This window comes from Polyodon spathula, chromosome 18 (genome assembly GCF_017654505.1).
Source record: "Polyodon spathula isolate WHYD16114869_AA chromosome 18, ASM1765450v1, whole genome shotgun sequence".
Lineage (NCBI taxonomy): Eukaryota > Metazoa > Chordata > Actinopteri > Acipenseriformes > Polyodontidae > Polyodon > Polyodon spathula.
Window position 1 is genome coordinate 4,749,829 of NC_054551.1, and position 13,923 is coordinate 4,763,751.

The window sequence follows — 13,923 nt, forward strand, 5'->3', positions numbered from 1 at the left end:
GTTCTGGAATAATGTTCTATGGACAGATGAGTCAGAAGTGGAACTTTTTGGCCAACATGGGCCCCATTATGTCTGGTGAAAACCAAACACTGCATTCCACAATAAGAACCTCATACCAACGGTCAAGCATGGTGGTGGTAGTGTCATGATGTGGGGATGCCTTGCTGCATCATGACCTAGACGACTTCCATCATTGATGGAACCATGAACTCTGCCCTGTATCAAAGAATTCTACAGGAGAATGTCAGGCTATCTGTCCGTGAACTGAATCTGAAGTGCAGCTGGGTCATGCAGCAAGACAACGATCCAAAACACACAAGCAAGTCTACATCAGAATGCTTGAAGAAGAAATTTAAAGTTTTGAAATGGCCTAGTCAAAGTCCAAACCTAAACCCCATTGAAATGTTGTGGCAGGACCTGAAACGAGCAATTTATGCTCGAAAACCCACAAATGTCACTGAGTTGAAGCAGTTCTGCATGAATTAGTGGGCCAAAATTTCTCCACGGTGCTGTGAGAGACTGATCAATAACTACAGGAAGTGTTTGGTTGCAGTTATTGCTGCTAAAGGTGGTGTAACCAGTTATTGAGTCTAAGGGGGTGATTACTCTTTCACACGGGAGCATTGGGTGTTGCATAACTTTCTTTAATAAATAAATGAAATAAGTATCAAAATTTTGTGTTATTTGTTTACTCAGGGTCCCTTTTATCTAATATTAGATTTTGGTTGAAGATCTGATAACATTTAGTGTCAAAAATATGCAAAAATGCAGAAAATCTAACAGGGGGCAAATACTTTTTCACAGTACTGTATGTGTACTCAGGTTAATAGTTCAAAGATGTTTATGTTTTTGAGACATAGCCCTATCAAATCATGTTGTTTTTTTTTTTTTTAAATGTTTGAAGGTGGTTACGGTTTGCCCCAAAGTTTTAAATTGAGTTGTTTTTAATGTTCTGACTGGGGGATTTCTTTTAGACAGAGGGGATAAAGAAGTTAAAGGGTACTGAGTATATTTTAAAACGTTTTGAGAGTGTACTATAGCGTTCCTTTTGTGGTGTAGTCCATAATAAAGAGCTTATCCCCTAGTTCCGCAATCGTGACACAGCCACTAATGGCTCCGAGTGGGCTGACTAAATCTGAAAGCGCATCACATATTCTTACCCCTCTGTCTCCAAGGCCACAAAAGGTTGGTTAATAATTCACATGTTTACATGACACCTAGACCTACCAATCGTGTAATTTTTTGTGTTGTTTGTAGGTGGTTATGGGGTTACAAAAGCCCCCCAAATATTTAAATTGAGTTTTTTTAATGTTCTGATTGGGTGATTTCTTCCTGACAAAGGGGATTAAAAGGTCAAAGGGTACTGTGAAAATAAAGAGAAAATAAAAATATAATAAATAAATTAAAAGCATTATAAATGGCACCATTTGTAATTCTTTTGATTTATTTATTTATATTTTTATTTTCTCTGTGGTCTGACCCTTGCCACTAAAGGCAGACATGCTACAGTTTGTAATCATCTCTTTTATGTACAGCACAATTTGGCCAGTAGGGGTCACTCATTGCAACACCATAACAGGAAGTCCAAAACAAAAAATCATCTGTCACAAAAGGATTACTGTAGGCTATATCCCGATAGCTCTTCCATTCTGTGTGCAGGCTATCGTTCCATAAAACAAAACCATGAGTACCAACATTCTAATTGAAATAGCTTTTGGTCACATAAAGCAATAATTGTAAAGATAAAGGTCCTACACAAATTAAGTGTCGCAAATAAACCGTAGAAAATGCAGCATATAAAAGTGCATTACGCAGACTTTTACAGCATAAATTTACCCGTAAAAATAATATGCACAGATCAAAACACTAGACAGTTGAACATAACTAACTTGCACTTATTCTTCAACCCAGATGGAGTCACTGGAAGGTAAGGCAGATGGGCCCGCTTCGTCCTGTTAAGGAGACGTCGGTCAGGGGATTGTACGCAATACTCATTAAGTGTTTTCCTCTTGCGCCCCATTTTCAAATCAAACTAGTAACTGTCAACATATCCCTAGCAAAAGCCTACCTACACCTTAACCTGCTAATTTCAAAAGTAGATGCTTTGAACGACAGATGCTTGAGCTGGCAAATGAAAGTGCATAGTCGGTACAGATCTTGATGATTGACAGTCATTTAAATGAATGAGGGCATTCTGGTGCTGCTTCAGCGAATGAAATCTGTCAGAACTGGGTGAAATGACAGTGACAGTGAAACTATACTAACAGATCACTGAGATGATTGACAGTGACTCCTAGCCATTCAGAGTGGAACAGAGACGGGGCAAACAGGAAGTATAAAAATGAAATAAACTAGATGATTTATAAATTGTTTATTTTTGGTACGAAAATAAAAAAAATAGTGAGTGGTTTTACCGATGTTTATCCTATATAAATTTATTTCAGTCAAACTCAAATATTTTGGGAATTCGACGTTTAATGAGCATTACCGATTAATATCGAAAAGTAGCAAGTCTATTTATAAGGTATCCGTATTAGGGAAGCATTGAGCTTAGAACAACTCATTAAATTACCTAGATAAACATGTAATTGTATAGCCCATATGAGTTTAACATATGTATTTTATTGTCTATACCCTTGTTTTACAAAGTGCATGCAACCTAACCCTAAAGCAAACACTTCTTTATCTCTTAAGTATGTAGTTAGCAATTGCTTCTCCTTTGCAAACAGAAATAAAAGTACACACAGTATGATCCATTATAAGCAGTCCTTGCATTACCCATTAAAACCTTGCATTATGCATAAAAGTTTATGTTTTAATAAATGCCAGTGTATACTTGAAAAAGGGGAAACATTGATTATTTGAACTGAAAGCAATCATCAAAAATATTTGTTTGTACGAAATCCTGTAATTGCTTCATACTATGGTGTAAACAGCATATACAACACATGCAATGTAAAGTCTTTTTTATTCAAGTTTTCAGATTACAAGGATTTCATCATTTACCTTAACAGTCCTGCAGCTAGCAGAGCGCCACTTAATGGTCCGGCCCAGTAAATACAGCCATGACTGCAGTTCCAGATACTTTAGCAAGGTTCAGACAGGAGGAGCTAGAAACAGCACCCCTAAAATAACAACAGGCATCAATACAAAACGTAGTGCTGTGGATATTTATTTATTTATTCATTGCATTTATATAGCGCTTTTTATACTAAGGTATCGCAAACCCACTAAGATAAGAAAGCCATTTTTTTCTGTATGCACTCTTCTATATGAAGAGGGCATAGGAAAACAGGTTAAAACTCCACTGATTACATTCAATACATTGATTAAAAAAAGTTTTTTAAAAATTTTTATAAACTGATAATATTTGAGTCCATAGCTTCGGCCAAGATGGCTAATCATCAACCGTCAGGAGTTGCAAAGACTTATGATTCTGAATACTAAGAAATGCCTTCATCAAACAGCTATGCTCAAATCTGTACACGTACCCTGCCTGTATATTGATCTTGACAGCACATTCAATACAGAATGGCAATCTCTTGCCATTCACAGCCCCCATGCAGACCACCATAACGACGAATCCCTTGCCATCTGGTCACTGAATTTAACCGCAGTGAAGGCTGCCCCTGTTGTGTTTGCAAAGTTTGGAGACTAAAATGCTACATATGTTTTATTTTGTTCTTACTGTTCTTCAGGAGCGATCACACATTAAACGCTTAAATGCTTTGCAATTACAATAGAAGTTACTATTTCCATCCCTTAAAATGCAATAAGAAAAATCGATACAGGCCTATTATTATTATTATTTTCAACAGCCATGCATACTGTAGTGGTTAAGGGAGCCAGTCTTTTCCTGATCTGCATGTAAAGATTGTAACAGATGCTATGCATTATCCTAAAATACTGGCAAATTCTTTCTCAGCTTTTTTTCTATGCCTGCTAGTAGAATAGAATCTCTTTAATCCGAATCAGGTAGGGCCAGAACCATGTTTAATTTGGTGATTAGTTCTGATCCTAATCTGTACCAAGCTAAAAACACCTTGTCTAGTCTTCAGAATAATTCAAAGTCAGTAATATTAGTAATATAATATATTATATATATATATATATATAGATTATATATAATATATATAATATATATATATATATATATAAACAGAGATTGCTGTAAATGTTTGACACATTTGGTTGATGTTGGTTTGGTCTAAGTTCTGATTATCAAGTCTACTGTATCCTTTCAAATTAATCAACATCAAATCTGCTGTATGCATCTTCACTTACCAAAGCTGCTGGTACCACTCCCCCAATCATCTGAACTATGATGTATGCAATTGCCATCATAAGGTTAATTCCTCCAGCCAGGTAGTGTAAATAGCAACAGTTAGCACAGGATAGAATTGGACACCACTAAAGAAAATGGCTTGCTTTAAAAAAAGCGCTATCAATGTATAATAACACTGGATACAGGTAGTGCATTAACCTGTTCTATTTTGATGTACTTCAGAATGCTTAAGAAATGTTGCTTGTTGCTGGTTTGACTGGTTTATTCATCAGAGATAATAATGATAATCTATATCATTATTATCTATTTTCTATGATTACTTTATTACGTGTATAACATCTTATTAGGAAATAGAAATGTAGTGTTATTATGACATGAAGCTTATTTTATGTAACTGTGTATTATTTATGTTTATAGGGACTATTAGTTATTAAGCCCTTATGAATTAGCATTTCAGTGTGATATCTAGAGGTGTTGATTTCCTTTGAAATATATATTTTTTATTGCTTTATATAAGGGACCAAATAGTTTGCATAGATCATACCTGTAATTTCAAACAGCACCACACTGGATTTATAATTTTTTTTTATTAATATTAAAAAGGTTAGAAAGTGTTACATTAACATCGTCATTATTAAAAAGATGTCGAAACAGACCCTAGCAGTCAAAAAATCTTTGATTCAGTGTTGAATTACTCACGTTTAAAAAAAAACAAAAAACAAAGCTTAGATGAATGCACTTTTAATTGGAATTTGGGATTTTAAAACATGGCAAAACTGTGAACTGAGAAGTATTAGTAAACTATACTAAGTATCACTAGGTGTAACAGGTTGGAGGCCTGGTGTAAAACAGCCACCGTGCACATCGCAAGCAATCGTCTTAACCACAATGCAAAAGAGACACATGTCAGCGAATTCTAATTTAGAAGATGTTACAAAATTGTAATTGATTCTTTTATCAATCTGTTGTTAAGTTATAGTTGTTTGAATTAGAATTTACGGCACATAAACTTCACACCCATTTCATTTGTTCTGATTTATTCTAACACTTTTTTCTTAATTTCCTAGCTCACTTATTTTATCTCTGTTCAATCTGATCAAACTGCTGGATCATGCCTCATTAGCAATGTCAGAGTACTGTGTGTTAAAATCACGTGAAAGGGTGAGCTAAGTGAAAGAATGCTTAAGCACAGGCAATATTTGCATTCTTGATAAGAACCTATAACATCTCATGCTTTCACTTATTTATATATTGGTATAGTGGAGGCTCGACCCTAAGGTTTGCTTATGTATATAGAACCATTTGTCCAATTGTCAAAAAAACTTGCTACAGACCTACTTCAGCACACATTATATTAAGTATCATAATATTTGGGTATACAGTCTTTCTGTGTGTCATTTTTTTCATACAGCAAGATCACTCTTGTTCCACTGTAATGACACTTGATAAGAAAATTCTTTAGACTACATTATTGACGAGCTGAGTGGAGGATGGAGGGGGGTGATGCTGGGACACCAGAATCACTGTTGAGCCCTCTTGAGGTGTTGTGGGCTAGTTGACAAAACACTGAGGATGGAAGGTGCCCACTTGAAGACCCCAGAGCCGTTGTGTGTACCGATACGCTGGGGAGGCAAAATACATTGATCCCTGGAGCCAGCATTACACTTCAGCCATCAACACCAGGCAGAAGGATATCTACATCATCAGATGGAAAGCAACGCAAATGGATGGAGATGCAGATGGATCACATTAGTTTACTGTAAAGCTACGTCTTAGTTGGTGCTTATCTTGGTGAGAGCTAAGCTCACATCAGCATGAAGTTTAACATCTACTCTCATGTAATGGAAATCTTGAAAGTGTATCACAATCTGGGGCTATATGGAGGGTGCCTTTCAGTTCATCTGACTTTCTGACTGCATGTCACACTTACATTTTAACATATAAACAGAGAACTGATGAACTTTACTAAGTACCTTCAATCAGCATACATTACTGGGGGATATCGAGGCTGGATGTCTGTCCGTCACAGTTATATTTGTAAACGAACATACTGTACAGTAGACGTAGGTCATAGTAGCCAGCTTGTTTCCATTATGTAGCAGTAGCTTCCACAACTAAAACCATAAGTAGCCTACATTCTAGAGACCCCAGGAAACTTAAAAGAAATTAAAAATATAATAATTATAGTTGGAACATTGAATCAATTCAGTCTGGAATCTTCAAGGTGTAGCTTATTGGGCATCAAAAAGTGTTCACACCGCTTTATTTTAGAAGAACCCGGATTTTCCTGTCACCCAGCAGCAGCCTAAAAAAGGAAAGACAAAAATGATTGTGATAATAAAACTCAATATACCGCTGTACAGCTAGAGGGGGTGGTATTTTATAAAAATTCAAAGTTAAAAGACTACAGGGTTTACCTTACAAAACAGGCAGTTATTAGAGCACCAGCCAGTGGACCGACCCAGTAAATCCAGTGGTAAGACCAGTAGTTAGCCACCACTGCTGGTCCAAAAGCCCGAGCAGGGTTCATACAGGCTCCAGATATGGCTCCTCTAAATAAACAAGAACACTGTATGTCAATGGTGTGCCTTGCTACCAACAATCCAAGTCACAATCTTTAGTGCCAGTCTGCTTACCTGCATATGTCACTATCTGCTAGAAGTCCCTACACACCAGTCAAAAGGAAAAAGGGAACTGTTTTTAAGGAAGAACAGCTATTACTTCCCCTCTATCCATAAAAAAAAACATAATAGGCTGGTTTCATGGACTCCATGTTACCTTAAGTAACATTAAAGACTAAGTAGCAGGTTTCCAAAAAATATAGCGTTACCAGTCCCCACGTGTTACTACAACTGTTTAAATAATGTACCTGTAATTTTTATTGTCATTATTAAAATCCTGACAACATTTTACACTTGTAACTTTAAAGTCTGTTTTAAAGCTCTTTTCACAATGTCCGCTCTAGTGCACTGATAGTGTAAGGATTATTGACCACAATGTCAAACTGATAACACAGTTTTTTTTCCTCTGTTCCTGCAGTAAAGGACAGATCTCAAACCACAGTGCACTAGAGCAGACATTTTGAAAAGATCTTTGAAACAGACTTTAAAGTTATAAGTAGAAAAAATTGTCCGGATGTTAACAATGAAAAGAAGAATTACAGGTACATTATTTAAACAGTTGTCATACCTGTTAACTTTTGAAAATACAAAATCGGGGGGGGGGGGGAGTTTGCAGGTGCATGGCTAAGTATGTGAATGCATGCCTGCTACAGGACTCTCCTGGGTCCAAACCCTGCTATGTACAGAGGGAATTGCAGTAATCACACACCGGCCATGAATTTTGTAGACATTAAAGGTTTGCTGACATAAGAGGTTTTAACAGTAGAATACGAGACAAAGTTTGTCCTGGGATATGTCCGGGAGAAGGGTCCAAAATACGGAAGACTCCCAGTGAATACGAGAGAGTTGACAGGTCTGAGTTGTAGAAAAAAAAGCAAAATGTGTATTTTTAAAAATTAAACTTTTAATAAGATTTTTTAAAAATAGAAGTCTCAAAAGTTAAGAGCCATCTCTAAGTTGCAAAAATCTGAAATAGTAATAATACAAATAAATCCAGGTGTGTACCCTGCAAATATGTCAGCTGCAACAGTAAGACCGATACAGAGGGGAGCCAGGTGACTCCGGCTCTTCTCATTCACTGCTCCCATGCAGACGACCAGAGTCAAGAAGACAGTCATCACAGTCTCTGCAACAACTGCTCTGCCGATCTGCCCACTGCTCTGCACAGCCGTGAATGCCCCACCCGACGCATTCGTATATGTTTCTTCTGTGGAGATTGCCTGGTTAAAGACCAGGAAAAATGACATTTAGAAATGTGCAGGTAAATACAGATCCCTGTAACTGAAAAACACATTTACATTTTACTCAAAGTTTAAAAGTGCAATTACAATATTTGGCCACCAGGTGGTTCCAAACACATAACAGCAATTCCTTTAGGAACCAAAATATTATTAAACCCCAGAAACCCCAGAATCAATCATAATAAGTTTTTTCTTTTTTCAGCTCCCAGTATCATGTTAATACGAAGATTTATATTGTTTATTACAGTGAGATGACTGTAAATAGTACCTTGTTCAAAGTCTAGTCCCAGTTCATTGCTACAATCACAGTAATTTATTAATCTGCATGACCTGTTCAAGGTGTTTTTTCCTTGAAATATTTATAACTATTTAACAATAGAAAAAAAAAAAGGTGGCTTACAAAATCCCATGGGGGTCATTGCCGTAATTCCCAACATACAGCGGGTCAGACATATTTAAGTCACAATGCTGCTTTGGATATTATACTAATTATTTAATATGTTAACATAGAAAAAATGTTAAACAACCCAAAACAGTTTCATGCATAGTGATCTTATATGGGGACAAAAAAAAAAAAAAAACCTCTTCTAGTCTTTATATGGGGACATATAGTGGTTCTCAAAAGTATTGATAAAATAAAATCTACAAATTGTTCTAAATTAATTACAAATATAAAACAGAAAATGGTATTCACCCCCTTTTTATATGACACATCTAAATAAGCTCTAGTGCATCCAATTGTCTTTAGAAGTCACATAATTAGTTGAATGGAGTCCACCTGTGTGCAATTAAGGTGTTTCACATGATTTCAGGTTAAATACACCTGTCTCTGGGAGGTCCCACCATTGGTTAGTACATTTCCTGACAAAAACTACATCATGAAGACGAAGGAACATTCAAAGCAAATCCGGAATAAGGTTCTTCAAAAGCACCAATCAGGGGTAGGATATAACAACATTTCCAAGGCTTTGAATATCCCCCGGAGCACAGTAAAGTCCATTATTAAGAAATGGAGAGAATATGGCACAACTGTGAATCTGTCTAGAAGAGACCGTCCTCAAAAACTGAGTATCCGGGCGAGAAGGGCACTAGTCAGGGAGGCAACCAAGAGGTCTATGGCAACTCTAAAGGAGTTACAGTCTTCCACGGCTGAGCTGGGAGACACTATGCATACGGCAACAATAGCCTGGGTGCTTCACAAAACTGGCCTTTATGAGAGAGTGGCAAAAAGAAAGCCATTGCTGAAAAAAACTCTCATCAAATCTCGACTAGAGTTTGCCAGAAGGCATGTGGGAGACTCTGAGACCAAGTGGAAGAATATTCTATGGTCTGATGAGACCAAAATAGAGCTTTTTGGCCTTACTGCTAAGCGCTAAGTTTGGCGCAAGAACACCATCCCTACTGTGAAGCATGGTGATGGCAGCATAATGCTATGGGGATGCTCCTCTGCGTCAGGGCCTGGAAAGCTTGTGAAGATAGAGGCCAAAATGGATGCAGCAAAGTACAGAGAAATCCTGGAGGAAAACTTGCTGAAGTCTGCAAGAGACCTGGATGAATACTTTTGAGGGCCACTGTATGGAAGATGCAAATGCATGACAGCCTCATATGAGGATGCCATTTCTACTGCATATAAAGCAATTGGAATATATATGTGTGTGTGTGTGTGTGTGTGTGTGTTTGTGTGTGTGTGTGTGTGTGTCCAAAACTACTTGAATTTGTTTCCCAGCTATGTTCAATATGTATGCATTAAAGTGTAAATAATTGATTTGCTTCAAAGCTCAAACCTGATAAGAATAAGAATATATAACTATCTGTGTTTGTTACTCGGGTCACATGGTAGTACATACTATTGTATATGCTATTTGCAAGGAGCAGGAATCCTGGTGTATTAATGGAGCTTACGTTTCTGTCTGATTGTATCTCATCCGATCTGGCAGGTAAATTGGCAAACATAAAAGTGTTGCAAGGGTGAAATTAAATCAAATATTGAGGTAACAGGTGGAATCATTGTTCTAGCTTGTAGCTCACGCTTTCCTGGGATCTTAAAATACTTGATTGACTTCTGTATATAAAACATTAAACATAATAACATGTAGGCTATATTGGGGGACCCCCTGCATTGCTACAATGCTTTATGTACCATGTGATGGTACAAAAAAAAAAGGTGCCATTCAAGGAAACTCAAAAATCTTTTATAGGTGATATCAAACTGCAGTTAGTAGCTTGAAATGTATTCATTTATTTAAAACTGTGTCTTACCTTTTCCTCTAGTATATGTAGTAATATATAAATGAGAAGACATTTAAAAAGACTACGTTTATTTTAGTATTACTGCTTCAGAGTTCTATTTCGGTATGGCTGAAATTCTTATATTAATCCTTAGAACTTTTTTTTTTCCGAAGATAACCAGCTAGAGCTGAATGTGTACTTCTTCCATCTACTGTACTGTACCTTGGCCAGAGCTGCACCTAGCATTCCTCCGCACAGCTGAGAGATGATATAAGGAGCAAGCATGACGACGTTAAGCCCTCCGATCAGGTACACAGACAGCGACACTGCAGGGTTGAAGTGTCCTCCACTAAACAAAAACAGCACACGTTTAGCGAACATGCCATAGACATGGCGCATCTAAATAAAGTGGGACCTCTATGTCCCCAACTCAGACAGAAAAGAGAAAACACAAAACTCATAATAAACGAAGCCCTAATATAAACCACGCTTACAATACACAGCTGTGTTTTACTGCTTTTAGAAAACTGATGCAGAATTAAAATAATAAAAATAATTAAATCTTAGTTTAATTAATGTAACAAAAAAGATTAAATCCCACTAAGGACACATATCCTCTTGTATTTCTGACTGCTAAAATCCTAAAAGACTTTCACAGCCCTGGGGGTAAGAATTGGCCTGACAGGGTGAGGATTAACCTGTAACACTGGCCTTTACCCTAGAATTATCTTCAACAATGTCCACTTTGAAAGATACACCAGTGGCTCACTGATAATGGGGCTGCTTTGTTTTTCAGTACAGAGCACCATCGGCACAATGAATGCTAATGGCCAATGCTAATGGCGCACAGTCAAAGCAACAAGATTTGTTTGATGATGTTTTTGAAAAATGCATTGTAATTGTGTTGAGTCAACTGCATAAAGGGGTGGGGGGATTGCTAAAAAGATTTCTAAAAAATAAACCACCCCGACCTCAGTGTCCTCATAGCTAGTTACGGCCATGACTACCATCCTTTACATTGATATATTCCAGGATCCCTGGGCTGGGGGGTTTCCCCACAGCTGCCAGGCAGTGGACTTTCCAGGATCTCTGGGCTGGGGAGTTTCCCCACAGCTGCCAGGCAGGGACTTTCCAGGATCTCTGGGCTGGGGAGTTTCCCCATTGCCTTCTGCCTGTACTTTCCCTCACCAACTGTCAGGGAGGGTATTTCCAGCCATGTGCGGATTGGTTGGGGCGGGCACCGCCTCCCTCCAGCTCCCCTATAAAAGGGGCTGTGATCAGGACCTCGGGGTTAGCCTGGAGAAGGAGGAACTGTTACAAGAATCTGGATTGTTTAAACTGGTTGTTTTGATCGATTTATTTGTGCGAGAATAAACCAAGTGTTTACGTCCTTCTTGACATTTTAAACTATATATATATATATATATATATATATATATATATATATATATATATATATATATATATAACACACACCCACGGTTCGGTTCCCCTTTAAAAGCAAGACCCAGCAATGGAAGTTTATCAGCGCTGATGCACTATTTTTAATAAACACCTAATAAGCACTAACTGCACACGAACAAGAACCTAAACTATAAAAGAGCTGTTTACCTGTTACACCAACTCTTAACAAAACACACAAAAAAAGGCTTTCACACAGTACCGTGTTTTATTTTGTTTTGTTTTGTTTCTTTTACTATTGCGCACACCTTCAATCAGGCTCCTTCACACAGCAGCAGCCCAGAGCACACTGGCTGCTTTCTTTAAATACCCTGCACCTGGCTCTCATTTACAATAATCACCAGGTGCAGGGGATAATTAGTAATAAAACAACGAACCCAAATATAATAAAATTAAACCAAAGTGCATTTGCACATGTTTTTTTTTTTCTCAGTGGGGAAGCAGGGAAGAAATTAACCCCCTCCCTGCTCACAATATATATATATATATATATATATATATATATATATATATATATATATATATATATATATATATATATAGTTCAGAGACTGTTCAGAGACCCACCTTGCAACCTTTTGCAATCCACAGTTTGAGAACTGCTGATCTACATCACTTCTCGGTCATGATTGTAGTGCTTTGTATAAAGTACGAATCTAAAGTATATGTTTAGCCATTTTTATTTGTCATACTATAAAGCTTACACCTTGATTAGAATCACTCAAAATCGTAGTTTAAAAGACAACAATATAGGAATTAGTAATTAAATTGGTACTGGAGCTTTGCCCGTTGCACACATTTGTGTCGTAAAAAAAAGGTGGGAACATATGCCCCCAGTTAATCGTGCCTATGATTGGCATTGTTAAAAGAAAGTAGGACTTCTAGCACCTTTAAGAATATCCCCAGACAGAAAAGAGACCCGCATGCATAGGTTGTCATGAGTTTGGTTCACAAAGAGCGCAAATAACCACGGATATTCAACCCATTCTTCAGAAGAAACTTGTGTTTATTTTTCATATATGTTTTAGTTAGGACTAGTTAGATAATTATTTTTTTTTACATCTAATTCAAGAAGCTTTGCTGCTGTTACACCCACACACACACACACACACACACAAATTGATACCGCTCAGTGTTTGATTCTATTATGTAATGAACAAATAAGCTGGTGTACTGTACTTGATTTAAAATATTAAAAAACTGAACAATCATTCACAATTAAAAAAAAAAAAAATGTTATTTAAAGTATGTGGTGTGCTTGCATATGATATGGTCACAAATTCAAAATAAGTCCTTACCTAATAAATTCATTATATATTCATTCTTGAGTTAAGATTGAATAGAATTAAGCATGGAATGCACAATCAATTGAATAAATCAATATGATTCCAGCAGAATTACAATCCATTATAACTGAATTATTGAAATTATAAAATGTTTCCAACAAAAGGACCTACCAGATTTCACCTAAGACTGCAATAACAATTGCTAAAGCCAAGCCGTGTGCCAGTGCAGGCTGCAGCCTTCCTGTGCCCTCCACATTCTCAATCACCGACGAACAGCCCACGAAGATGAACAGAGCCGACCCTATCACCTCAGCTGCACAAGTCTGGATGTACTTCTCAAATACAGAGGCTTTACAGTGATCAGGCTTTTTCTCTGGCTCAGCAATGGACAAAGTGGACATGTCATAGAGATCTGCTTTGGACCCTTTAACAGACATGCTTGCAGAAAGCTACTGCATTGACTGAGATACCAACAACACAAAAATACATCCACAGAGACACACACACACACACACACACACACACACACACATGCACAGATAAAACTGAGTGTGGACTGTGTGCAACGAGTAATATTCGTCAAGGGAGTGGAAAATAACAGATAAGGACTACCCCCTTTCTCGTTCTCTTAGAACGGTGTATCTTGAGAAATATAAACCATTTAAAATAGTTTAAATAAGCAAAGACCCCTTATTGTCTCCAGTAGAGTGGCCATTCCTAGACAAATATAGATAGAAACTGTAGATAGACAACATTAAATGAACTATTAATGAAAGTGATTTGTTTTGTGCTAGTATAGC

General features: G+C 37.2%; 1 protein-coding gene across 1 annotated transcript; it reads right to left on the reverse strand.

The window, feature by feature from the left end:
* Positions 1-6,064: 6,064 nt before the first annotated feature.
* Positions 6,065-13,560, reverse strand: aqp8b (aquaporin 8b). Its single transcript, XM_041278490.1, has 5 exons — positions 13,295-13,560; positions 10,599-10,725; positions 7,912-8,126; positions 6,703-6,837; positions 6,065-6,590 (listed from the first exon to the last, which is right to left on the reverse strand). Exons 1-5 carry the CDS (start codon positions 13,558-13,560, stop codon positions 6,548-6,550), a joined length of 786 nt encoding a protein of 261 aa, XP_041134424.1. The 3' UTR covers positions 6,065-6,547.
* Between the last annotated feature and the right edge of the window lie 363 nt (positions 13,561-13,923).